The following is a 26,782-nucleotide window of genomic DNA, read 5'->3' on the forward strand; positions in this document are numbered from 1 at the left end:
CGCGATAAGGCGCCCGCGTTATCGGCGCGGGAGCAACGGGGGCGCTTCCTCCCGCTGCAACCGCCCGCGTTTCGGGTGCCGGGATGGCAAAGGGGGGGGGGGCTGCAGGGAGCTGAGAGGCCCCCACACCCCCATCACCGTCACCGCAGGCCCCCCCCCCCACCCCCCGGGCTGAGCAGCGAGGGAAGCCAGGGCACGGAAAGTGCTATTTCAAGGGCAATCCCCTTGGCAGCCTTCCCGGAGCGGTCACACCGAACCACGCGCGCTCGCGCCCTGCCAAGCTTTGTCCCCGCGGCCCCCCCCCGACCCCTGGCCTCGCTGCCCTTCGCCCCCCCCTCCGGCACCTCTGGCCAACCCCAAAGCTGCCCCGTGACCCCCCCAGGGCACGCGGTTCCCCTCCCCTCCTCCCCGGGACACCCACAGCTGGGGCTTGGGGACAGGAGTTGGGGACGGGAGCGTGACCCCCGGCACGGTGCTCCCCACCCCGAAACACCCCATTGCGCCCAGCACACCCCGTCCAGACACAGCCAGCGTGGGTGGAGACCCCCCCACCCCAAAATAAAGCCCCCCCAAATGCCCCCAGCCCTCCTCCTGCTGCAGCACCCGCTTCCTTGCCCGACCCCACTCTGGTGCCAAAGAGGGCCTGGGGGCCTGGAGAAGGAGCAAGGAGAGGGGAGATTTAAAACACCCCCCCCCACCCCTTGCTCCAGAGCTGCCCCCCGAAACCTGCAGCCCCACGCAGGGCCGTGAGCGTGTCAGGAAGCGATAAAAACGTCCTGCTGCCACCGCCGAGCTGCGCGTCCCGCGGCACCCTGCCCATCTCCACCCCCCCCCCCAACCCTCCCCGAGACGGCGGGAGCCCTGGCCCCCCGCCAAAGCCACTGTCTCCACTGTAATTCTCCCTGCCCCGGAGCCAGCACACACACACACACACACACACACACACACACGCACACGCATGCACACACGCTCCCCTCGTTGCAAAAGGCCTGGGTGTGCACGCTCGTGCACGCTCCCACCGGTGCGCACACACGGCTGCGCCCCCCTGGGTGCGCGGCCCCCCCCAGCAGCGCTCAGCACACGCCACCCGGAGCTGCGAGCGTGCCCTCAGGGCTCAAAATGCTCGCACACGCGTGTGCACGCACACCCCAAACACCCCCCTTGCGCTGCACGGGAGCCTCACACCCCAGCTGGCCCAGCGTGGCCATGCCAAACCCCCCCTCCCCAAACCCGGCACCTCCCCGCAAGGTTAGGCAAACACTGCCGGGCTCACACACACGCACGCACACACACACCCCATGCACACGCACACGCACGCGGCCTTGCGCACGCCTGCCTCGCACGCAGCCGGCCCCGCGGGGGCACACCCACAAACCACACAGGCTCACCCATCTGCTCGGCCGGCGCGCAGGCGCGCGGGCGCTCGCAGGAAGAGGCGCCGCTGCCTTCCCGCTGCCTTTTCCCTCCATTAACTCCTCCGCTGCTCCCGCCCGGCTACCCCGACGCCCCCCTCCAAGCACCCCCTCGGCACCCTCCGACCGCTGGGGAGCCTCCGCCGCGCTTGGCTGGAGGAGGAGGAGGAGGAGAGGAGGAAGAGGAAGGCCGGGCACTCGCTCTGCTGCACCCAGGAGGTGCAGCGGGTGCTCTCCAGAGGACGGGGAGCTGGCACCCACCTCGGGTGCTGGCACCCACCGCGGCCTCGCCATGCAAAGCAGGAGCGGGGACGGGGCAGGGCACCCAGGTGCCGAAGCGCCCAGGTTATTAGGGAGCCGGCGAGGCGACCCGCCGGGCCCCGGGGCGAAGGGCAAGGCAGGGCTGGAAGAGCGAGGCTGGAGCCGAGCAGATAAACACGCCGGGAGACGATTAGCCCGGGAGATGGGCGAGACTGGGAGGCCGTGACCTCACCCCGCGGAAAGGGCGACGCGGCGCACGTTAGCCGGGCTCCCCCCCCGGCACGGAGAGGGCAGAAAAAGGCTCCCGGAGGTGGCCGGGGACGTTTGGGGACGGCGGTAAGGCACGGGCTGCCCGCTGCCCCGTGGGGAAACCGAGGCCCAGCCCTACAACGAGGGGGGGAGAGTGCCAAGAGCAGGGCACGGAGCCGTGCCAAGGTCACTGCCAGAGGCTGGTGGCACCCCCAGGGTAACCCCAGCACCCTGACACCGGCGCAGCGGGGGTGGCCTCTTGCGTCCTCACCTTGGGGACAAAAATCCCCTTGTCCCCCCCCCCACAAGGACCCGGTGACCCACCAAGAGCCAGGCAGCACCCACCGGGTGCCACGACCCCGTGCGCCCCCCTGGGGGCGCAGCAGGCGGGTCACCGAGGGGGGGCACCCCCCAATTGTCACCCCCACACCTTGCCCCCCCCCAGCACCCCTCCTGCTTGGAGAGGGGGGGCTCGGAGAGGCCGGGGGCACCCACCCCACCCCAGTGCTGTTATGGGGTGAAGGGGTCGGGGGGCGTAAAACGGACCGCGGGGAGGGGGCAACAGAGCTCGGGGGCACCCGGGGGGGTCCCGGGGGGGGGCGCACGGGGGCGCAGCACTCACCCAGCGGCCGCGCCGTCCACCGGGGGCCGCGCTCGTCCATGGATGGGCACGGAGCGCTGCGCGCAGAGGGATGGGGAGGGGACGGGGGGGGACCGGGAGGCGCCGGAGCGGGGCCCGGCAGGGCGAAAGGGAGCGGAGAGGAGCCGTGCCGAGCCGTGCCGAGCCGAGCCGTGCCGTGCCTTCCCCCGCCGCTTCCTGCTTCCCTCGGCGCCCGCCCGCCGCCCCGGGAGCGCACGGCTGGAGCGTGACTCACCGGGGGCCGGGCCGGGCAGGGCAGCGCCCCGCGGGGGGGCGGCCCCGGCTGGCACCTTCCCGAGGGGGGAGGACCCGAGGGGAGCTGGGGTCAACCCCCCCCCGCGCCCCCCTTGGAAAAGCTGGGGGGTTGGGGGGGGAGGTGGGGATGGGGAGGGACCTCTCCAAGGGGATTGAGGGACCCCCCCCCTCACCTCCCCAAGGGGATTGGGGTGCCAAGGGGGGGGCTGTATGATGGCAGAGTGGGGAAAGGGGGGTGGGGGGTTTGGGGGGAAATGGGGGGCAGCCGTTGGTTTGCGTGGGGTGAGGAGCTGGGTGCTGACCCCATACCCAGCATCAGTGGGGAGGGGGGGGCAAAGGATAGGGGCAGCGGGGCCACGGCCTCCACCCCCACCCCAAATGGGGTCTCCCCCCCCCCTCCCCACATGCTGGGACCTCCATCCAAGCCCAGGGCACGGGTGGGATCCCCTCCTGGTCGGGGAGGACCCCACGGAGGTGCCACCCCACGCACCCAGGGCTGGCATCAACGCAGACCCCACAGGGGGGCCGCGGGGCTGGCACCACCTCGGGGTGCTGTTTGTGAGGATGCTGGCACCCAGCCCCCTCCGTGCACCCCAAAAACCCCTTGCACAGGGCACAGAAAGGGGGACCCAGCAACCAGCACCCTCCCTGGGGATGGGATGGTGGTGGCCACCCCCGTGCCACCCCAACCACAACTCCACGGGGCTCTGCCCGCACACTGGTAACCGAGGGGCTTGGAGAGCCCCCAAAAATGAGCTGCGTGGCCAGCGAGGGAAACCGCCGGTCCTTAACAGGCAGCACAAGTCCTCGGGGAAGGTCGAGGTCCTGCCGAGCCTGTCCGGCGTGCGGGGCAGCCCGCGAGGCTCCGGAGAGGAATTTGGGCCCAGCGCTGCCGGCCATGAACTTGCAGCTCTCCGGGAGGAGATGCGGAGACCACAGCAGGGGCGGCTTCACAGCGGGGAAAAACAACCCCTGAAATACTGGGGGGGCTGAGCCGGGCTGCTGTGCACCCAGCCCGAGTGCCCCCAAACCCTAAAAGAGGGGCTGGAGGGCAGCATCCAGCCACAACCGCTCCAAAACCACAGCACCCCCTGCCCATGGTGCCCCCCTGCCCGTGGTGCCCACCCTGCCCGTGACGCCCCCACCTCCCCCAGCCCCACCATTCCTCCCCCCCCCCCCCTCCTTTTTTTTCCCCATTCTATTTTAAATTTTCATGGCATTCTTTCTCCAGGATCCGGAGGAACAAATGCCCTTATCAGCAATTCTCACAAGGTATAAAGAGCCACTTTTATCTCGCTGCCTTTACTAATCTAGAGCGAGCCAATGCCTGTTAATTTTTTTTAATTTTCCTAGTGAATGGGTTTATGGCTTTGTCAGCATCTCCACGCTCACGCACACACACGTCCCCGCGCACGGTGCCGCACGCCTGCACCTGGAGCTGGCCTGGATGGGGGCGATGCCCGAGCCCCCTCAGCATTTCCCGTTGTCAGCCCCCCCTTTCCCAGCTCTCCGGACTCTGCCAGACCCGAACCCGAATTCCTCAGGCTGAAATGTGCCACGCCGGGGTGCCTCCGCGAGCCGGCTTTCCAAAATTAGTGCTGGAGCTTTGGCCGGTTCCAACGATGAAATATGGGGTGTGTATATTCCAAAATAATAATAATAATAATAATAATAATAAAAAAGGCAAGAAACCCCCCAGCATCTCCCCGAGAAGCCTCCAGGATCACAGTGCTGAAAAATCCCGGTGACAGGAGGAGCTGGCTCCCCAAAAACCCTGCCTGTACCTGGCCAAGTGAGCGCCTGCTGGAAATCGTGTTCCAAAGCAATAACGAAATGATTTCAGGCTCGTTAAAGTCTGGCAGCCCGATTCACCCAAACCTCAGCCGGCACAAAGCAAGCCCCATCCTGGGCCCAGCACCCGACCGAGCCCCCTCTAGCCGCCTCCATGACTGGGCAAAAAGCAGCTTTCCACCCCAAAACCACACAGGGAAGAGCTGGAAGGGGAAGGGGGCAAAGGGGACACAAAGAGAGGAGTGGGTGGCCGTGGCAGAGCAGGTCCCATGTCCCCGGGGGGCTGTCACTTGCACCTGCATGGGGCTGAAGGCCTGGGCTCTGCGCTCTTTGCCGGTGGCAGCGGGAGGGGACGGCGGCACTGACAGAGGTGACAAGTGTGGCTCTGCTTTTGCAACCACAAAGGAGTTTCATCGGTGCTGGAAAGCCCCGGGTGTCACACGAGGCCAGCCGGCCCCTCCCCGGCAAGCTCCGGGTTGTGCCAGCATCTGGCCGGCTGGGCCGCCTGGGGACACGGCGGTGGCACCTTGGGGACACCCCGGGGTCCCCAAAGCTGTGCCAGCCTCAGGGGACGCGGTGCCGGCGGCTCAGCCACGGCTGCCTGAGGATTCCCGTGCCCAGATGTCACCGGCACCCGCTCCGAGCTGCCTGGGGGACACGAGGGGGGCGGCTCGCCCCCGTCCCCGAGGGGCAGGCAGGGCGGGCGCAGGCTGCCCACACGCCGAGCCCGGGGCTGGGAACGCCAGCACCCGGCCGCGGCGCGCAGATGAGATGTGGCAGGCGTGTAACAAGCCATTAGTCACTGTCACCTTTGCCCGGCAGCCACTGGCAGGGTAATAAATCCAGCGCTGACTCCGGCAGGCCCGTTCCAGGCCACAGCTCCCAGCCTGCCTGCGCACCGGGCTGTGAGCAGCTTGCAAATGCAGCCTGCCCCCCCCCTCTCCCCTCGGTCCCCCCCCTCCCTCGGGGACGCAGCGCACGGGCTGCCGCACGGCTGAGTCTGCCCACGGCGCCCCAGCGCCCAGCCCTGCCCTTCTTGGGGGCCGGAGGGGGGCACAAAACCCCACCGTGTGCCCCGGGGGGGTGGCACTGCCTGCCTTGGCTCCCTGCCCGCTGCACCTTGCGGTGCCCGGCTGTCCCCAGCGCAGCGCCAGGAGCTGGCATTGGCAGCTGCTGCTGGATCAAAGCAGCCTGGCACGGCACGGCACGGTGTGGCACGGCACGGTGTGGCACGGCACGGTGTGGCACGGCACGGTGTGGCACAGCACGGCACGGCACGGCACAGCGTGCCTGCCGGGAAGGGCTGGCAAACCAGCCGGTCCTGGGAGGCGGCAGGCGGGAAGCAGGCGTGCTGTGATGCCTCTCCCAAAAATGCTGCCGCTCCTGATGGACGAGGCGGCCGAGTCCTGGGAGCTGCGGCCCGGCCCAGCCCCTGGGCTTCTCCCTCTTCCCCCCAGCTCGGCCCCCAACGGGGCCTGCCCAACGCTGCGGCTCCCCGCGGCGCCCGTGGCCTGACTCACGGCCCTGGGGACGGCGGGCAGGGCACCGGGGTCACCTCCCCAAAATTTCAGTGCCTTTCGGCGCCCCATCCCCAAAACCTCCTCGTGGCGAGGGGGCTCGGGGACCCCCTCGTGCCCCGCAGCACCTACTTGTAGCTCCGGCGTCCGCACCCTCTGCATCCAAAGCCGTCCTCTGGCTGCGCTCGGGGCCGGGATCCGGGGCTGCGCCTGGGCTCTCCTTGGTGCCCAGCGGCCGGTGCCGGGGCTCGGCGGTGGCAGGCTTGGCGACGGGCGTCTCGAGGGAAGGGGGGGCCGCCTGGAAGAAAAGCAGGACACGGCTCAGCGCTGGGGGCACGGCCACGGGGCCACGGGGACGCAGAGGGCCACGGGGGCCACGGGGCCAGGGGATGCTTTTGTTTTCCTGGCGGCAGATGCACGTGGCCGGCGCGGGGAGCCGCGCGCCGCGGGGCTACAGCTGGAGACAAGGAAAAGGCTTCGAGGGGGAGGGCAGAGGGAGGGCCGGGGGGGGGCCATGAATCAAAGCCGGCGTCCCCTCTGCCGGCGAGCAGCAGCTGGCCGGGAAGGCTGCTACCGATTACTCAAGCGGCCGGTGTTTACCCGGGATCAACAACTCCCCCTCGCCTTTCCTGCTGGGAGAGGCGGCAGCGGGCTGCGGGGAGGCCACCGCGCCGCCAACGGTGGGGACGGGGTTTTCACACCCCCAGCGCCCTCGCTCCCTGCCAAAGCGGCTTTCGCAGCCCTGAAAATAAACATTAAAAAAAATAATAATAAAATAAAATAAAAGGAGATCTGTTGCTTTTTGCTCGCTCCGGGGCCGTGAGCGGGGTTTGCTGCTCGTGCCCGGCGACCCCCACGGCTCCCGGCAAAACATCCCCGAGGTGCTGCATCCACACTGGGCAGCAATCCTACAGCTCCTGGCACGGCAGGACACGGGGCACGGTGCTCCACCGGGGTTGGTGACATCCCCTCCTGCCCCACAGCACCCGGTTTTGGGACCAGAGGTGCAGGTGGAGGGGATTTTACGTCGATCCCGTTGTTGGTTTTGTCTTTTTTTTTTTTTTTCTCTTCTCAGGATTAGTCCTATAAACCCGGAGAGCCTAAGTGAGATGGATGGCACATGAATTTTGCTGGGAAGCCCTTAGCCTCAACGAGCCACACATGTGAGCAGACGTATAAATTTACCGCTCGCTTCCTGGAAAGGTTTAATTTATGGGATCCATATGGCAGCGCCGCGCAGCCGCCAGCGCCCGACGCCTCCCGCGAGCCCTCGAGTGGCACCGTGCGCTGGCTCCAACTGGCGCCGTGCCACTGCCTGCCCTGGGATGCTCCTTCCCTTCCTGAGGATTAATAGAAAGAGGCTCTTGAAACGAGCAGGGGACGAGCCCAGGGAGCAGTCCCCACCCCGAAAGAGCTGAGAGTGGTGCCAGGAGCCCCCCGAGTGCTGCCCTGCACCAGGGAGATGTGCCCGGGGAAAAAAAACAGGCGAAGCCCCGGATCCCCGGGGATGCAGTCGCAGCAATCCCCTACCTGTGGGCAAGGGAGAGGGCTGAGGCACTCTTTGATACCTAGAGGAACTAATCATTAATTAACATTAATCATCCCCGGTCATGCGTCACAGCGGCGTTGAGCAACGGGGGAGCAGCAGCCGGGGCGAGGTGGGGAGGGGGATTTGGGGGACACGGGTGCATCCTGCTCCCCGGGGAGCCCCGAGCCCCTCTCTTTTCCTACCAGGAGATGCCGAGATGCAAACCCACCTTTTGGGACGGGTGCTGCCTGCCCAAAAGGCACCCGGAACCCCCCCCTCTATCGGTGTCTGCGCCCCCCGGGACCCCCCAGGGAGCAGCCGGAGCCCCGGGCAAGAGGCGGCGCGGAGCACGAGCCTCCTCCTCGCTTGGGCTTCACCCTGCGCTATCTGTCAGCAAATCATCCCCGGCTCCCCAGATAAGGAATAATTGATGCAAAGAAGCCATCTGTTTGCGAACATGGAATATCTGCTCAATTAGGAGGGATCTGTCCGCCCAGATAAAGCCGCCCAGCAGCCCCTCTCGGAGGGGGGCCTCCTCCCTGGCCGTGTCCTCAAAGTCTCGCTCCCAATTAAGAGGCCAGCGGGCTGATTTGGGGGCTCGGCCACTCAGCAGCACCCCGAGGTGCTTGGGCAGAGGTGAGGGAGTCCGGGTGGGCAGAGGGGTGAAGCAAAACCTCCCTGAGGCAGGAGGGGAGCCTGAGACAGCCCCGCTGGGGACCCGGTCATGGCCCCAGGCAGGGTTCAGGTCCATGGAGAGGTGACACCAAGGTGACACCGAGCAATTGCAGCCCTGCCCCTGCCAGGCATGCCCAGGGGATACAGAGGAAGGCGTCGTGGTGATTCTGTGGGTGATAAAAGGTGGGGAGAAAAGCCTCAGAGCGGAGCCGGCGAGGATGGCACCCACGGGGAGCTCCCCCCGACACCGCCGTGCCACTTCTGCCACCAGATCTCCGCCCGCAGAGCCTCTCCGCAAACAACAGGGAGACCTGGAGCCGGGTCACAACACGGCCTCGGGGAGGGGATAAGGAGAGGCAAGGGCAGGGAGCAGCAATCCCTGCATCCGTCCTTCCCCGTGCCCTGGCCGAGGGCGCATTCCTCCTGCGCCCGTCACCAGCCCAAATACCTGCGGCACCGCACGGCTCTGGGGACGGTGGTGACGGAGAGGGGAAGCAAAGGGCTCGCACCACAGCTCGGGGGGGCCAGCGCTGCAAAAACAGCACTGCAAAGGGGGTGAGCGCAGGGGCAGCATGCAGCCCGCGCCGCTGTGCCGTGGGGATGCCGGAGCCGTGCTGCTTCCCAGCCCCAGGAGGGCCGTGGCGCCGCAGGGCTGCTGTGGGGCGAGCGATTTGCCGCGTGCCGTGACGCAGCCGCGCGCTTCCTGTGCCTTCGGGACACCAGAAAGCGCGGCTTCCCCGTTCCACTTCCCCTGAGCTTCACCTGCTGCTGGGGCGGGTGGCTGGGCGCAGCCGTGACGCCTCCCACGGGGCTCCCCGGCACCGCCAGGTCCCCCCCAGGCACCCTAAATCTGGTTGGCACCAACCACCCCGGAGCTCGGCGAGCCCTGGCACGGGCGCAGCAGCACCCGCGGTGCCTTTTGGCACCGGGCACCAAACCTTGCACCCAAAGCCCTGCAAGCAAGGACGCCCGAGCGCTGCATGGGCGCGAAGGGGGCCTCATCCTGAGCCTGCAGGGGATGCTAAGGGCTGGGTACAGGAGGAGGAGGCTCGGCGTGGAGAGGGAGCGGTGCCGCAGGCAGCTCCAAGCCGCAGCGCCAGGCTTGCGGGGCGCAAACCGCCCCCGAGCCCCCCGCATCCCCGCAGCCGTCCTCCCCCCGCCGCCACCGCCGCCGCCGCCGTGCGAGGAGGCTGCACTAAAAATAAAAAGGCATTTGGAGTGTTTACGGCTGAAGTGAGCAGGCTCCCCCCCGGCTCCCTTTGTCGGCGGAGCCGCCGAGCCCTCCAGCTCACGCTGGGGCTTTATCGCCGCAAGCCGGCAGCCTCCCAGCGCAATTACCGCCGCCCTCAGCGCAGCCCCAGCCACTTGTTAGGCCAGACGGTTTCAGCTGCTCTTCCCTCCAGGAAGTCGCCGCCTCCCTCCTCCTCCTGAGGCCTGAAAAGCCGAGGATTTTCCCCAAAAAGCGGGCTGAGCCTCAAGATGCCCCCCTCCCGCTGCGGCTCAGCGCCGGCACGGCCCCGCTGCGCTCTCCGGGGACCCTGTGGGGGGACCGGAGCCCGGTGCTGAGCGCCCAGCGCCGTGTTTAAAGTTTCCCAGCCGTGTTTGCTCGCCGAAAGTTGGAACCTGCAATTACCGCCGCGCTAACCCGTAATTAAAAAAAGGGGAAGGGAATTAAAAAAAAAAAAAAAAAAAAGAAAGAAAATGAAAAAAAAAAAAGAAGAAACAAAAGGCGCCAGAAGGAGACGCCGGCGACGTTAACCCTTCCCCAGGTGGGGACGTGCCCAACCCAGGTGGTCCCCGGCAGCGATGGGATGCAGGGGGTGATGCTGAGCATCACCAGTACCCCCCCGATCCCCCCCCCCCGTTTTATGGCACGGCGGTGCCAGCGGGCAGCCTGCGGCACGGCACGGTGCCCGCGTGGGCACGGCCGGGGCCCATTTGTCACGGGGGGGGGCTGTGGTTAGCACCGAGCCCTCCAGCAGCGCCAGCGGGACGCCGGGGCGTGATCCCACACAATATATTCATGCCCCGGGGGGGCCACGCTCATCCCCACCTGCACGGGAAGGGACAGGGGACAGAGGGACACCGGTGCCATACTGGTGGCACCCAAGGAACCCGCCCTGACCCCATCCCGAACCCCGGCACGGCCGTGCCCCCATCCCAAGGACCCCCATCCCTTTGCTGTCCCCCTCCCGTGTGTCCCCCCCCCCGGTGACATGATGTCACCCGCCGTAGCCACAGCGCCCGTGACAGCTCGCTAACGAGCTGCAGGCAGCAATTTGGGTTATATATAGCCCCCGAGTGACTGCAGCTAATTGCTCCCGCACGCACCGGCCCCGCAGCGGGCTCCAGGTACTGGGAAGAAGGACGCGGCACCAGCACGTGCTCAGCACCCCCATATCGCCCCCAAAAAGGGCTCAGCACCAAGAGCTGAGCACCCCGAGGTTGAGGGGGTGCTGGCATCACCCCAACCCTCTCCAACCCCGAGCGGCACGGGAGGCAGAGCTATTTGTGCCCGGCCCTAAGCAGCTTTCCCTAAAGCCGCCGTCCCAACCTGTCCCAACCGGGGGCCCTAAGGAGCTTTGATCCCCCTCCTTACGGGGTTGGAAGCGAGGGGCGCAGCGCCCAGCCCCGCTCAGCACCCCGGGGCTGCAGCCAGCTGCTCCGGCAGCCCCTAAAAGCGCGATGGAGAGCCCGGTGTGCGCGCGTGTGTGCGTTTGGGGGGGGGTCCCCTTTGTGGCAGCCCCCGTCCCCTCGCAGCAGCTGCCAGGCGGGGTGGCGGGCGCGCAGATGCGGCCGGCGGGGCGGGAGGCAGCCGCCGGCGGGGAGAGGAGGGGAGGGGAGGGGAGGGAGGGGAGCGGCGGCCCAAATTGTTTGCCAGCTTCCTCGAGGCGGCACAATGGAGGCCGCGCAGGCGGATCCGGGGTCAGGGGTGAGCCCGGCAATAAGTGGTTTATGCCTTTTGTGAAGAGGCTGAACTGACAGCTCGGCGGATTAACAAAGACGTCCTCTGTTCCCGGGCAGGTCATGTGGAAAGCACTGAGACGACCCCTGTCACTTCTCTTTTTTTTTTTTTTTTTCTCCCCTTTTTTTTTTTTTTTTTTTTTTTTTGGCGAGAGCAGACGTTTGTGAGCGAGCGAGCGGGGAGGTGATGGAGAGGGGGAGGTAAGGGGAGGGCGCAGCCGCTCGCTCCCGGGTTTCCTCGAGCCCCTGCTCCCGTTTGGTGGCAGGGCACGAGGGGTGCCGGCCCCCCCGGTGCACAGAGCCCGCTCCCCGCACCCCAGGGTGGCCGGGCAGGATGGGACCCCAAGGCAGGGGCAGATCCCCAATCCCCGTCCCAGGATGGGGACACAGCTCCGATGTCTGCCAGGCTGGGAAATGTCCCCTCCTCCCTGCTTGCAGGGAAACTGAGGCAGGGGAAGGCGTGGGCACCCCAGCCCCGCATGGAGATGTGATGCTGAGCTGGCCGCGCGCACCACCGACCCTATTAAATCCACGAGGGTGCTCTCCCAGCCATCATTAGGCTCCAGAGTAAACAGGTGAGAAAGATTCACCCGCCCTGGATGGATCAGGGACCCTCCCAGCCTCAGCTGTCCCCAGAGGTCCCACCTCAGGACCTGCTGTGTCCCCGTGCTCCCCATCCTCCTCGCGGGGACGCGGCGGCACCGAGCTCACCCACCTCCAGCCCAGGAGCCACGGGCAGGCTGCGGCCACCGTCCTGTCCCTGTGGGGCTCCCCGCCCCGCTAAATACCTGCCCGGGCTGCCCAAAAAGGGGCTTTTCAGCCTGGAAAATCCCACCCGCCCCACGGCGGCTCAGGTTCTCGGGGCATTCCCAAAAGGCCAAATCCCACGGCACCCGGGCAGGGCGCAGCAGCGAAACCACCCCAGGCATCCCAGGGGATGAGAGGGCCCTGGGTGACTGGGTCCAGCACCCCAAAACCACCCAGCTGGACATCATTAGGGTGCCCAGCATGAAGCCATCGCCACCTGACGGGGCAGCCCACAAGTCACGGCTTTTGGGGTTTTGGGACGCAAATTGGGACACCAGTGGGGACAGCGGGGGCCCTCTCTATGCCACCAAGTCCTGGGGGGGGACACATGGGCAGGGCAGGATGCCCTTAGCTAAGGGTGCAATTAAATGCAGCCCTGAGAGCAAATCCAGCCCCGAGAGCAAATCCAACCCCCCCAGCCCCACCAGGGTGCCCCCAGCACCCCCCCAGCACCCCCCCAGGATGCTGGAGGCAGGCAGCGCCCGGGGCACAGGGGGTTTGTAGGGTGCCCCAATGTTTGGGGAGAGCTGGGCTGAGCAACACACGGGGACAGGAGGGTCACAGGGCAGGGAGGAGGGATGCTGGGGGGGGGTTACACCCCAAAAACCAGGTGGGGAGGATGGAGGAAACTCAGGGGTTTGGTCCTGCCGGGGTGCATGGGGGCCAGCGCAGCGTGCCGATGAATGGCACCGGGTTACAGGTCCCTGCTCGGGGCAGTGAGGAAGCGAGCCAAGGAGGCTCCCTGCCTCCCAGCCCCCCTCCCACCCCAGAATTTATGGCCGGGGCTCTGCAAGGGGCTGAGTAATTAGCGGTGGGAGGGAAACGGCTGAATCAGCACCCGGCTATCAGCACCGAGGGGACGGGGCTGGAGGAGGAGGGACAGCGTGGTCCCGAGCTGGGGAGGGGGCACGGGGCTGCCAGCAGCTCCACGGAGGTGCAGAGGGGTCAGGGGCGCACGGGGGGCTCTGGGTGACCCGGCAGAGCCTGGGTCATGATCCTATGATCCTCCAGGACTGGCTGGAGGGATGCCCGCAGAGGGATGCTGCAGCCCCGGGAGGGATGCTCGAGGCTCCCAGGGGCAGCTGCGGGATGGGGGCGGCTGCCGGCGCTGCACCGGGGTCAGGAGCAGGAGCAGCAGCGCCGATTTTCCCCTCCCCGCCGTCTGCCTGCGCCTGCTGCCGCCTGCTTTTACGAGGGCCATTTCCAAGAGGTCGCTGGAAATAGATTTTGATCACCCCGTGATAAATAGCAGCCCAGGCAGCAGGAGAGGCGGGCTGCCGGGCACCCGCTCCCGGCCCCGCGTGGCCCCGTCCTCGTCCCCATCCTCTCGGGCAGCACCAAGGCCCCGGCCCCATCCATCTCCCGGGGGGCACGGGCGAGCAGAGGGAGCCGCCCCATTAGCCCCGTGCACCATTAGGCGCTTAAAAAGCCGTAGGAAGGAGCCGAGCCATTAGCTGGCAAGCGAGCCGGGAGGGGAAGGACACGTGGGCAGCCAGGGAACAGGGCACCTCGCCGCCCTACACGCTGCGGGGCGCACGGTGAGCCCCCCGGGGGTGATGCCCACGCCTCCAAAACCTCCGAAATTCATGGGGAGGGGGAAGCAGGGTGGGAAACCAGGGGCTTTCAGCGCTGACGCGTTGCTCGCGCAGGGATGAAGCCACCGGGTGCCTCCCCAGGGGGACTTTTGGCCGCGCCGCAGCCCCTCCGAGCTCCCCCCAAGGCTCTCTGCTTTTAGGGTCGGGGCGCTGCGAACTCGTGACAGCCGTGGCAGCAGCCCCGGGTGCTGCCGCACGCATCCTGCCATCCGGCCGAGGCTGCAGGGCTGGCGGGGGGCCGGCAGCCAAGCGGTGCCCGCAAGCAGCTGCCTCTGGCAAAGGGCACAGGGATGGGCAGGGGGCCAAAGCCAGCCCCGCAGCCCGGCCACACACAGCGCCGGAGCCTGCCGCACCCCCTGGGGGCGAACAATCGCCCCTTTCACCAAGCAGCCGGCACCCGGGGGGGGGGCTGATCCGAAAAGAGCCCCGCGGGGACGTGGCAGCGGGTCCCGGGGTGTCCTCGCCGCGAGGGATCGCCGAGAACCCAAGGGGGAAGAGCGGGGCTCGGGCTGGGGCGGTGCCGGCACGGAGAGGCAAAGAGCAACCCTCGCCTGCGGGCAGAGCGAGCGGCAGCGCCAAGAATCCTGTTTTCTCCCCGTTTTGGGCACCGGCTGCCTCCTGCCCCGCTGCCTCAGTTTCCCCCTCTGTGCCCTCAGCACCCAGGGGTGCGCAGAGGGGGTGCTGGAAGGACCCCCCCTGTGGGAGGGTGGCCTCGGAGCCGGGCTGCTGCTTGCAACACGCGTTGCAAAACCATTTCCTGGGAGCCCTGGAGTCCTGCTTGGCAAGCGGGGAGGGACTGAGGGAAACGGGGGGGGGGGGCTTTGGATGGGGACGGACCCCCGCGAGCCAGCGGCCACCTGCCGCGAGCGGCTGCACAGCCCCTCCTCTGCTCCAGCCGCCCAGCTGGAGGCAAACCAGCTCCTGCAGGCGTGCAGAGACAGCGAGCAGGGACACGGGGGCTGCTCGGGATCGGGCAGGACACGGGGAGCCAGCAGGGGTGCCCCCACCCCGCTCCCAGACCCCTTCCCACCACCGCACCCCCTGGGGATGCGCCCGGGCCCCTCCGTGCCGTGCCGTGGCGCTGCGCCCCGGCCGTGAAAGGGGGGGTTTGTTCCCACCACGCTCCTCCACCACCCCCAGGAGCTGGCCCCCGTCACCTCCTCGTGGCTCCCAGCACGGAGGAGCCGGCGTGGAGCCAGCTCGCCCTGGCAGGGCCACCTCCCCCTGGCAGGGCCACCTCCCCGGCGGTCGCGGTGACCTCACGTAGCGCCGCCTGCGTGCGCCCGGAGCTTGGCTCCCGGCAGCTGAGGCCAGCCCGTGGTTTGGCAAGCTCAGCACCCCCCCGGCCACGCCGGCACCCACAGGCAGCACCGAGGGGCCGCGGGGCCGCCCGCACAGCCCGGGCTGCCAAGGATCCTTCCTCTGGCACTGCCGGGGCCACCCAGCCTCGAGCATCCCCTGGGGACCCGGCTGCTCCCACCTCGGAGATGAGCGCGCCTGGCCGAGCGCCCGGAGGGGACAGGAGGGAAGTTTTTTCCCCCCAAACACCCTCAAAATTAAAAATAAAAAGGGTTTTGCGCTGCACAGGGAGCCAGCCAAACACACCCAGCCCCTGCGCCTGCCTCCCGAGCGCAATTTCCCCCAAAAAAACAGACCCAAACCCCCACCCCTTGCCCTGCCAAACCCACCCTGCCCTGCCCAGCACCACGGGCGCACCCTGGGAGGCAGCAGCCGGGCCTGCCCGCGTGCCCCAGCACCTTTTTGCTGCTCCTTTCCTTTTTTTTTTTTGATAAATAATTAAAAAAATCACCCGACGCGCCGGCAGCACTTTGCAAACTTCGCAGCGAGTTGCGCGGGGCCCTGCCAAGCGGGGTGCCCACAGCGGGGCGGGGACACGTGGGGGCTCCATCGCCGTGCCCCCCCCGTGGGCTCGCACCCAGCAGGGGGGTGGGCACGGGAACCCACGTCCCTACACCCCCCCTGGAGCTCGGGGCCCCCCCGGTGCATCAGTGGGCGCGCAACAAGTCCTGGAGGGGCTGCGTCCCTCCATCCCCAGCACGGATGCTCAGCAAGGGGGGGCACGGAGCCCCCCCAAAACCCCTAAATAGGTTGGGGGGTGCCTGCACGGCACCTACCTGCGTGGCAGAGCCCGGCGGGGCGCGGGGACGAGCGGTGACCCCCGGGCAGCCCCGCTGGAGGCAGCGGAGCGGGGAGGAGGCGCGGCGGCGGCACGGGCGCACGGCAAATCTGGAGCTGCCGGCGAGAGCCGGGCTTGGGAGGGAGGTGTGGGGGGGGAAAGGGGGCGAGGGGGGGTGCAGGGAAAATTAATAAGCAACAAAAAGGCACTTACCCCCCCCTCCCCGCATCGCCTCCCCGCCCCCCCCCGCCCCGGGGGGCTCGCCAAGGTGCCTCTGGGGTGGCTGCGGGGTGGCGCTGGGGAGGACGAGGGGGGGGGAATAAAAAGAGGGGGGGGGGGGGGATCAAAGGCTGGCGGGGGGGGGGTCTGGGCAGCAAACGCTGCCTGCCACAACAAAGAGCCAGACACAACAAAAGCAGCATATGGCCAGAGCCGCGCGGGGCTGTAAATTAAACATAAAGGGAAGATTAGATAATTAATGAGCGCTCCCGGGCCGGCCGCGCGGGGAGGGGGCTGCCTGCGGCATGGGGAGGGGGTGGGGGGGGGGGGGAGAACCCCGAGCCCCGGCCAAGAGGGGGGGGGTCCCGGGGGGCACCTGTTGGGAGGGGAGGCTGGGTCCTGGCTGCAGCCTCGCCAGCTGCTCCGGGTGCAGCCTAAGAGGATTAGCGGGGGCTGCCAGACCCGAACCTGGCGGGATGGGGCTGGGGGCGTCCCAACAGAGCCCCCCCCCACATCCCAGCTCCGTGCTGCAGCTCTGGGGTGCTGCCCGGACCCGGGGGGGTTCAAGGAGCATCCTCCTGAATCGGGGTGGGGGCACGTGGCCACGCATGGAGCCGGCAGACGGGGGGCTCAGCCTGTGCCCCCTCCCCAAAAAATTGGAGCTGATGTGGCAGGAGGGGAAACTGAGGCAGGCAGGAGGTGGCCCCCGTGCCGATACTGTATGGAGATGTGTGAGGGCACGGTGTCCGACCCCACAACCCTCTGCGAGGATTGTCCTGCTTTTTTCCCCCCCCCCACTCCCCAAAACACCCCAAAAAGGCGCCCTGCCGGGTGCAGGATGGCCCCACAGCTCCTCACCAAAGCCACCGCCGGGTCCCAGCCCTAAATCCCCCAAAAAGAGCCCACCCCGACACTGAGCAGAGCCTGGAGGGGGGGTCCCCAGGGAGCCCAGTGACCCCGGGGCCATCACCCCAGTATCCCCAGCGAGGAGGGGGTGCTGGAAGGGGCTGCCCGAGACGCAGGCGGGCTCGGCCCCAGCCGGGGGAAGGAGTTAATCCCATTATTGGCAGGCTCACAGATGGCGGCCGCAGCGATTCCCCTGCTTAGCAGATTGAGCAGATAACGCGGGAGGCAGGGACGCAGGCGAGGGGGGGACGCTCCCCCCCCCAAAAAAAAAAAACCCAGACACGCAGGGCACGGAGGGGGCAATAAACAGCCCCCCAGCACGCACCACCGGGGGCGACACGGTGCCAGCAGGGCGCACAGGAGGCAAAACCGAGGACAAAAAGGCAAGGGGGGGGCACACGGGGACCTGCGCCTCGTCCCCAGTGCCCAGAGAGCCACCCCGCTCCTAACCCCATGGATATGGGGCCGGGGGGGGGTCAGCGGTGAGGTCCCTGTTTACCCAGTGCGGGGATGTTGGAGCAGCTGCTCCCGGCACCGGGGAGGTGGCAGCAGCAGCGCCGGGGATTAGGGAGTGTCGGAAAAGGCCGGGGGGAGGCCAGGGACGCAGAGGCTCGGCCTCCACTTTTTAGGGGCAGCGGGGACCCACGGGTGCCCAGGGTGCCGGGGAGCCCGTGGCAATGGTGCTGGGGGCTGCACGAGCCCTCCCCGCGGAGAGGATGTCCCCAAGGGAAGGGGGGACATCGAGACAGGGTCCCCAAAAATGAGGCGGTGGATGCATAGCCACTAGGGTCACCAGCAGCAAAGGGGGCAAAGCGCCCAGGTGCCACGTCCCCAAGTGCCCCCCCCCGCTGTCCCCAAAATGGCACAAGTGTGGCCCGGTGCCACCGTGGGACCCCCTGCAAACCCCGCAGCTCCTGCACGGGGCAGGTGACACCCACACGTCCCCAAGGCATGGGGATGCTGTGGGACAGCCACACGGTGCTCCTCGGCGTGCTGTCCCCCCCCCTAACCCCCAAATAATCCATGGGGACGGGACGAGGTGGGTGCCACCCCAAACAAACCTCGGGCGCGGTGTTACGCCTCGCACAGCGCTGCGCCCTTCATCCTGCAGGCTCAGCACCAGATCCGGCACCAGATCCCCCAAAACGGCCCCGTGGCCACCCGTGCCAGCGGCCCCAGCACCCTCCTCGCCCCAAGAGGGACCCCAGGGACCCCGGGGACCTTGGGGACCTTGGGGACAGGGAGGGCACATGCGAGACATCCCCTTGCCGAAGGCTCCGCGTTGCCATGCCGGGGGTTGCCACGGCAATGGGAAAGGGGGAATCTGGCTGGGAAAGGAGGGGGGGGCACAATCCTGTAGGGCCGCGGGGGCACGGCGAGGTGCTGGGCTCCAACGCGGAGCCCCGGGGATGGGGCAGGTGCTGGGACACCCCCCCGGGTCCCCGTCCTCTGCTTGGCGCAGGGGGAATAAGGACACGGCCCCAGCTTGGTCCTAATGCGCTCAGCACCCCCATGGAGCAGGATCCGACCCAGCTGCCACCCCACATTTTGGGCATCCCGAAGCCTTGGGGATGTGACATTTAGGGGCCGTGACATTGAGGGACCGTGACATTTAGGGGCCGTGACATTTATGAGGTCCCAGGGGATGGGGGAAAGCCCCGGTGGCACCGGGGTGAGGACGCTGACCCCAAACTCCAGCAGGGCACGGGGCTGCCTGGAGGGGGGCTCCCAGCCCCTCCGTGCCTCAGTTTCCCCTAATATCAAGGCCACCCCAGGCCACCCCACAGGCGGCTTTGCCAGCAGCCAGCCAGCCCCGTGGCTCTCCAATAGGGACACCAGCGCTGCCCCAAACCTGCCCGTGTGGGGGCACCCCACAGCCACGGGCTCCCCGTCCTCCCCGGCAGCCCGGCCGTGCCTGGCTAATCTGCCCATATGGAACCCGTCGCCGTTAATCCGGGCCCATATGGAACCCGCACAAAGCCCCACAAATCCCCCCCCCGGGGGGAAAAAAAAACCCTGCTCCTGCCTCCTCCGTGCGCCCCCGAGCCGCGGCACCCTCCCTCCGCCCCGCAGCCCCATAAACCCCCCCCTGCTCCCCAAAACCCCGCCGGGTGCTGAGCCGTGGGGATGCTCAGCACCCCCAGGCAGGCTCTGGGGACCCCTCCAGCCCCCCCATAACCCCCGTGCCTGACCAGCAGCGTGGCACAGGGTGTCCCCCCCCTGCAATTCCCATCCATGAGCCATCAGCTGGGAGCAGACAGGTTGAGGCTGGGAGCTGCTTCCCACCCCCACAACCCGACCCTAAAACCCCCCCCCGTGCCAGCCCAGACAGCGCTCCCAGGGGACTAATACCGGCGTGTAAATATTAGATACTTTTGTCTCCTCCGAGACCAATTACACAAATCGTGGCAGCTCCCGCAGGACTCTCCGCTCCTACTTACTGTATCATCATTAACAGCTTATTAGAGAGCAGCTGCTCAAAGAGGGGGGGGGGATAAAAGGGAAAAAAAAAAAAAAAAAAAGGCGTCGAGGAGGCAAGGAGACGTGCACGTAGGACAGGCTGCTGGGGGTGGTCTCTGTCCTGCCCCTCCCCGCACCCGCACCCATCCCTGGGGTGTGTGCAGCCCCAAAGGGGGGGGAGCTGCCCCTAAAATCACCCCATGCCCCCCCAGGAGGGGTTGGGAGGGAGGCAGAGGGGGTGTCCCCATGGGTGCCGGGTTGGGGACGGGCGCTGTCCCCTCTGCAGGAGGCCCCAAAGGGCTGGGGAGAGCAGGAGCTGGAGCGAAACCACCGCAAAAAAACCATCAAATGCCTTGGGGGGGGGCGTTTGGGGCTGGATATTTTTGTGCCCAGTGAGAGCCCCCCGGGGCCCCCAGCCTGCCCATGTCACCCCCGGTGGCAGGAGGGGACAGGAGGGGGGCACGGAGCTGCTGGCACGGGCGGGGAGAGGGCTGGAAGCCACGGGGGTGGCAATGCCCTGAGGATGCTCCTCCAAAAACACGGGGCTGGGGGCTGTGGTGTGAGCCCCCCCAGCACGGCCCAGCCCCAAAAGGCTGCAAAGTGTCCCCAAAATGAGGGGACAGCACTGCAAGGCGAGGCTAATCCAGAGGACAACGCTCCTTGCCATCCCGGAGTGCCGCGGGTGATGCCACGGGGAGCAAATTTGGGACCCCCAGCATATCCGGGGGGGGCACCAGGACCCAGAATGGGGTCGGAGGCCCGGAGGACGGATCCTACCCCGCTGCTGGAGGGCACCCAAGGGTGTCGAGGGGGGGTGCAGGTGGCCCTGGCGGGTGTCACCGCATGCTGCTGGTGCGCTCTAGCGACAGGCGGCGTTAATGCAGCGCCGGCACCGCGCAGCGCACGGTGCGCCTCGAGCCGCTGCTGCCCCCCCCCAAAAAAAAAAAACGGCGAGCCAAAAGGGTTTTTTTTCCTCGGGGGGGCACAGCCACCGTCTGTGTGCCACCCCCTGCGTCACCGTGGGGTTTCAGGGGGGTTCAGGGGGGTTCAGGGGGCAGGTGCCCCGTTTGGGGACGTGGGGACATGGGGACAGAAGCCCCCGAGCGCACTGAGTGGGGAGGGAGGTAGTGGGGCTGGAGGGGGGGGGGGGGGGGCGCGCCCCAGGGCTTGTGGGGACGGCGTGCGGGATGGCAGCTTCCTGCCTGATTGCTAATTATCCTCGTTACTCCGTGTCAGGCGCTCTCTGAAGCGCCGCGGTGATTTGCTCGCTCCCTGTAATTAGGCACGGCGCAATTAGCGGCTAATTCCGAGCTCCAGCTCCGCGTCCCCGCGACCTTCCAGGCCTCCACACCACGTCCCCGCTCGCCCCCTCGGGGCCCAACCCCCCCGGCATCCCCCCTCCCCAAAAAACCCACACCCTGCTCCCACCCCGTCCCCATCGGGGCCATTGCAGACCCCACGGGGTACATCCCGGTGCCATCCTCAGCTCCCATCCCTGGGGGGGGTGACGCCACAGGGACAAACACGCCGCAGCATCCCTCCCCTCCACGTGCTTTGGTGCAAAAAAAAAAAAAGAGGAAAAAGAGGAAAAAGCAGCAGGCAGGAGCCAGCACAGCTCCTGCGCCTTCCCAGTGGCTGGGTCGCTCGGGGATTTCCTCTCCCCATTCGGCCCCACGGCACTGATTCGGGAAGAAACGTGGCTCTTTTTGGCTCTTTTTGGCTCCTTTTGCTCCCTGGGGAGGGCAGCAGGAAACCTGCAGCTGGGGGGGGTGCAGGATGCGGCCCCCACAGCACCCCTGAGCCCCCAGCAATGGCCCCGATGGCACCGCGCCGTGCCAGGGCTGCACCGGGGTGCACCAGGGGATGCTCACGGCCTCTCCCCCCACCCCGAGCTAATTAATCCTGCTGCTCAGGCAGAGCTCATTAGCGCTGGGGCTGCCTGGTGCTGCCCTGGCTGCCCGGCACGGGGTGCCCTTCCCGGCAAGGAGCAAGGTCGGAGCGCACGGGGCAAGCTGGTGGGGCCGCATCCTGCCCTCCCCAGGGATGGTTTTTCCTGCGTGTCGTTTTGTGAGCTTACACCACGGGAGAAAAAAATAAAAATAAAAAGAGGGGAAAAAAAAAAGAAAGGGAAAAAGAAAAAAAGAAAAAGAAAAAAAGGGAAAAAGAAAAAAAAAAAAAGAAAAAAAAAGAAAAAAAGAAAAAAAAAAAAAAAAAGAAAAAAGGGGGTGGGGGTGGAGAAAAAGCCCTGCAGAGCTTGAACAAGAGGGAGCGGCGGCCAAGGAAAGCAGGGGAGTCAGCCAAATGCTTCGCTCCGTGGCAGGGAGGGCGCGAGTGGGCCGCCCTGTAAATGTTTTGAATTTCCAAAACAGGAGGGAGAAGCCAAGAGCTGCCGAGCTGCCGAGCACGCCAAGAGGGACAAAGGGCAGCCCTGCGCGGCGGAGGCGCGGGCAAGGCGCCCGGCACCCGCGCTCCCCAGCCCCAACCCCACGAGGGCTCAGAACCGGGGCGAAGCAGATTTAGGGTGTCCCCCCCCCCCCCACCCCATTCCCTGGCTCGGGGATAATTATAGCCGGGGAGAGGAAGCGCCGCGGTGCTGGGTGCCAGCAGGAGGGTGGTGGGTGGGTGGTCGGTGGCTCCCCGGGCACGTCCTGCGCATGGGGTGAGGCAGGGGTGCAGGAAGGGTGAGTGCCCGTGGGGATGGGGCAGGTTTGGGGGGAGCCAGCGGAGAGACCCCGAAGGTTTGGGATGCTCTGGTGCCGCTGTGCGCTCGAGGGAAACCTTTTGGGAAGGGGGTGTAGGGGAACGGCACCATCAGGGCGCAGGGGATGCGCGCTGCCCACCCCGGGTTGCTCTCTGGGATGTGAGGATGCCACGCCGGGGTAATCTCCCCAAAATCTTCCCAACAGGGCCCCAAAAAGCAGAGCCAGCCCCGTAGGAAAGAAGAAAAGGGCTGTGGCAACACGCAGGGGGGCCGGGGCAGCCCCCACGGGAACACCACCAGCCCATCCTCTGTGCTCGGGGGGACATCCCCAGCCTCCCCGTCCCCCGGATTACGACCCCAAATTATAATCTACCAACCCCGCCTGCCCCATCCTGCCCCCCCAGCGGCAAACCCAGCCCCGCCACCACCCCGCGAGCCCCCCGGGCGAGCCCCCCGGCAGCATTCCTGCAAGGTACGGCGGGGTTAGGGCCGGGCGGGGGGGAGACAGTCCGGGGCCTGTGCGGCCTCCCCGCGGCCAGATGTGCGTTAATAAGGCGGCTGCCCCCTCAGCTAATAAGGTCACTCGCTGGCTCCAGCGAGACGAGAAAACAAGCAGGGGCTTGGCTGCGGTACAGCCCCGACTTGGCACTCGCCGCGCGCCGGCTTCCTGAATTCTTGCTGCTCCGAGCGCGGCGCAGGGGAGGCTGCAAAAAGCTCGTGGAGACCCCAGACCCCCCCCCAGCCCACCCGTCTCCGGCACCCCCAGCACCGCCAGGGGGGTGAGGATGCCTCCATGTGTCCCCGAGCTGTCCCCGCTGCGCCACCAGGAGCGCTCGGGGTTGGTTTGGTGCCCGGGAAAAGCTCCCGGGAAGGGCTGGGGCTGGGGCAGGGGCGCGCGAGGATTCCTGCGATGTTTTCCCAGCAGCTACACCTCGGCGAGCAGGGCTGCAGCCCCCTCCCTCCCTCCCTCCTTCTCCTTCTCCTTCCCTCCCTCCCTCCCTCGCCGATGGCGCCTCCAACTCCCTTTGTTTTAATATTATAAAGCAAGCCAGATGCCGGCTTTAATCCCCTCAGCTGGGGAGGATTTGCAAACACATTAGGAGGCAGAGCCGCTGCGAGCCGGCCCCTGCGCTGCTGCTGCTGCTGCTCCCCGGCCCCAGCTGCGGCCTCGGGAAGGGGATCCCGGCCTGGAATTGCCTCCTCGTGCCCCGAGCAGGAGCCGACGAGGTTCCTCCTGTTGCACGCACGTGGACGTGGGCACCCCCTGGCATTTGTGGAGCATTGGGAGGGTGCAAGGGGAAGAATCAGAGGTTGGGATGCGCCCCGGTGGCTAAACCCGCACGCATCCTGCTCGCTCACCCATCCATCCTGTTAAAAAAGGGGGTGCAAGCGGAAAACTGGGGGCACGCACCCCAAAAAGCTTCCCCGGGGGTAAAACAGGGCACAGCCTGGAGCACGGTGCCCCCCCAGCCCCAGGGTGGCACGGGGGGATGGGGAGCGCGGGGACGCAGGGTGCTGCACCCCTCTGCCTCGACGTGGGGACACCGAGGGGTCACGGCTCGCCAGATCCCTTCCTTGGGGTGGCAGCAGGGTGAGATCAACCAGGTGGCACCCGTTTATCCCCCGTGGATAAATCCCCCCAGGCGGGACCCTCAGCACCACAGACCCCCGGCACGACGTCCCCAAAACGCGGACAGGTGACTGCAGAGCCCCATCTGCTCCCCCCCCCACGAGGTGTACGCTCCACAAAAACAGCCCAAACCGGCCCAAATCACCCCAATCCCCTCTGTTTTGTGGCTTTTTTTTTTTTTTTTTGGAGGATGAGTTGTTTTTTTTTCAGAGCAGGATCTCCTCCTTAGCAGCCAGGGCTTCGGAGGGAGCAGAGCTCAGCGCTTGGAAACGACGCCTGCTTTGCCAAGGAAATAATCCCAAGGAACAAAAATTAAAAAAAAATAATAAAATAATAAAAAAGCAGACTCAGAAGATAATTAACTCCACAAAGCAGCAACCCCGAGAAGCTCCAACCTTCCCTGCAACGACCAAGCCTGGGCTCCAAGGACTTTTTTTCTCGCTGCCTGCAGCACGACAGCACCAGCACCCGGAGCCCTGGGGATTTTACAGCCTGGGAGGTGCCCAGGGCAGATTTGCCCCCCCCAAATTTACCCCCTCCTGTGCCTGGCTCCCCCCACAGTGCTCCCCATCACCGTGTGGGGTGTAATGGGGTCATGCCCTGACCCTAAGGGGGCAGCAATGGGGACACCAGGGGACTGGGGGGGCTCCATCCCCAGCGGAGACGGGAACCCAGGAGCTGGAGAGGGGAACCCAGGAGCTGGAGGGGGGGAGCACCGAGGGCTGCTGCTGCCCCCCTGCACCCAGACAGGGCAGCCGAACCCCTGGGGTGCCCTACAGCCCCCTCCCCAACCCCACTGCCACCTTTGGGGCCGGTGCAGGGGATGCTCCACGGGGAGCTGGCACCAGCGGCCCCGGCAGCATCGCCGCCCCCCCCGCCTGCCCGTGCTGCTCCACAGGGGAGGGGAAAAAAAAGGCGAGAAGAGCCGAGAAAAAGCGGTGCCGAGCCAGGCACCCCCCCGACACACCCCCCCCCGTGCTGCCACCCCCCTCCCCGGCATCCCCCTTCCCTCCCCGCAGCCTCCAGAGAAGCCAACGTCTCCGCGCACCCCTCCAGCCAGGGGCTGGGAATGTGGAAGCAATTGCGCTTGGCAAGGCAGCAGCAGTGAGTCAAAAACAGTTGTTTGGCTTGTCAGCCACCCAGGCCCTGCAGCACTCTTGTTTTCCTTCGCCTGCCTTAACCCCTTCCCACCCCGCTCCCCGGTGGGGGCACGCAGCCCCCCCCCCCCCTTTATGGGACAGGGACACCCCCAGGGCGCCCCGAGCTCTCCGAGCGTCCCCCCGGTCACCCCGGTGAGGCCACCACCAGCTGCTTGTCCCCAAAATGGGACAGCATCCCCAGCCCTGCTGTGCCCTGGCAGGGCGAGGGGACGTGGCCACGCGTGCCAAGGACCCCAGGTCACCTCCAGGCTGGCTCCTGAGCACGGGAAGCCCCCCCCACCCCGTGCCCCTAAATGAGGCCGTTTATGGCATTTTAGCGATTCTCAGGCTCCTTCCCCACCAGCTCCCCCAGCCCCTTCCCTGCCTGCCATATGGCAGCGAGGCCACAAACGTGGCCGGAGCCGTGAGCAGGGGACACGGCCGCGTGTTGGGGGCATCCCCAGCTCGCCCCAAGCACCCCCAAAGCAATAACCCGCCCTGTTTCCACCGCTGATTTGGGACGTGGGGACCCAGCTGTCCCTCTGCAGTGGGACAGCCACACGTGGGGACAGCCCCGCTGGCACCCAGCCGGGACCCCAGCTCCATCCCCAAGCTCCCCATGGGACGTGGAGGAGAAGGGGACAGGAGAAAAGCCCCAGGAAGCCTCCTCCAGCCCGGGGACCCCCCGAAACCACCCCAAAAGCACAACAGGGGCAGGGCAAAGGGATGGCTGGGGGGGAATCCGACCCCGCCGAGCAGTCAGGGAGGAAAACCCGAGGGCAGGCGTGTGTGCGAGGGGCAAAGCAGCCTGCCCGAGCCCAGAGATGAAGGCAGGGACGCGATACGAGGGGGAGCCGGGGTGCCCGAGGGAGCTGCAGCGAGGCAGAGGGGAGGAGGAGGAGGCGAGGTGCTTGCTGACCAAAGCCATTGAGCATTTTTTGGCACGCCTCCCCCCCCCTCCCTCTCCCCTATCGCCCCCCCCCCCTCCCCTCGAGTATCCTGGCCGTTGGCCCAGCTCGGAGCTGAACTTAAACAAACTCCTGTTGCAGCCATCTGCTTGATTTTAAAATAAATCAAACAATCTGTTGAGCCGTGGGTGATCAAATTTCCATCTGTGCGGACGCCTGCTCGCCTCCTCGGAGCCTCCGCTTGCCTCTACCAGCCAAACGCTGCTGGCAGCATGTGGCCTCCCTAATTCCTCCAGGAAAGGGAGAAACCGGACCTCCCCCCCACGCCCCGGCCCCCTCCCCGGCACCCCCTAACCCCAACCCAACGCTCTTTGTAGGGTCGCCCACCGAAGGGATCCGGATTTGGGATTCGGATGGGAGCAAGGCAAAAATGGGGAAAGATCCCAAAAGTCCTCTCGCTGCCCACACCGGGGGAAGGAGGGGGATTCCTCGTCCCTCTCCCCGTCCCCGTTTGTCCCACGGGGGGGAGAATTAAAAATAAAAGGGCAGCAGCTGCCGGGAGCTGGCCCCTGGCCGCCAGAAATAGCAGCTGGGAGCGCCGCGCGCCTGTCCCCAGCACGGTGCCATGGCACACGGCCCCTCCAGGTGCCCGGCCAGCAGACGGTGGCACCCGGCTCCTCCGAGGTGCCTCCGGGTGCCCCCGGTCCCCAGCTCACCCCAGACCCCGTGCAGCCACCCCGCAGGGCAGGCGGGGACCCCCGTGGCTCTCCGGGGCCGTGTGGTGGCCCCGAATGCCCTCTCGTCAGCTGGGATCGAGCCTCTGCTGGCATCCCACGGGCTTTGTCCTCCTTCCCCACTCCCTGAGCTCTTCTTTCCGCTTGGAGGGTGCCGGGCAGGGGGCCAGCACGGCCAGAAATAGGGCAGAGAGGGGAAATAGCAAAGGGAATGAAAGGGAGGAAAAGGCTCAGCCTGAGGGAGAAGGAGTGGA

General features: G+C 66.8%; 1 protein-coding gene across 1 annotated transcript in view; it reads right to left on the reverse strand.

The window, feature by feature from the left end:
- The window catches only part of GSE1 (Gse1 coiled-coil protein), a 92,617-nt gene that overhangs the window by 56,530 nt on the left and 9,305 nt on the right, over positions 1 to 26,782 (reverse strand). Inside the window, exon 2 of the mRNA XM_032195961.1 lies at positions 6,258 to 6,423. Coding sequence (XP_032051852.1) covers positions 6,258 to 6,423 — 166 coding nt within the window. The remainder of the gene's footprint in view (positions 1 to 6,257; positions 6,424 to 26,782) is intronic.

The sequence above is a fragment of the Aythya fuligula genome, chromosome 12 (genome assembly GCF_009819795.1).
Source record: "Aythya fuligula isolate bAytFul2 chromosome 12, bAytFul2.pri, whole genome shotgun sequence".
Taxonomy (NCBI): Eukaryota; Metazoa; Chordata; class Aves; order Anseriformes; family Anatidae; genus Aythya; species Aythya fuligula.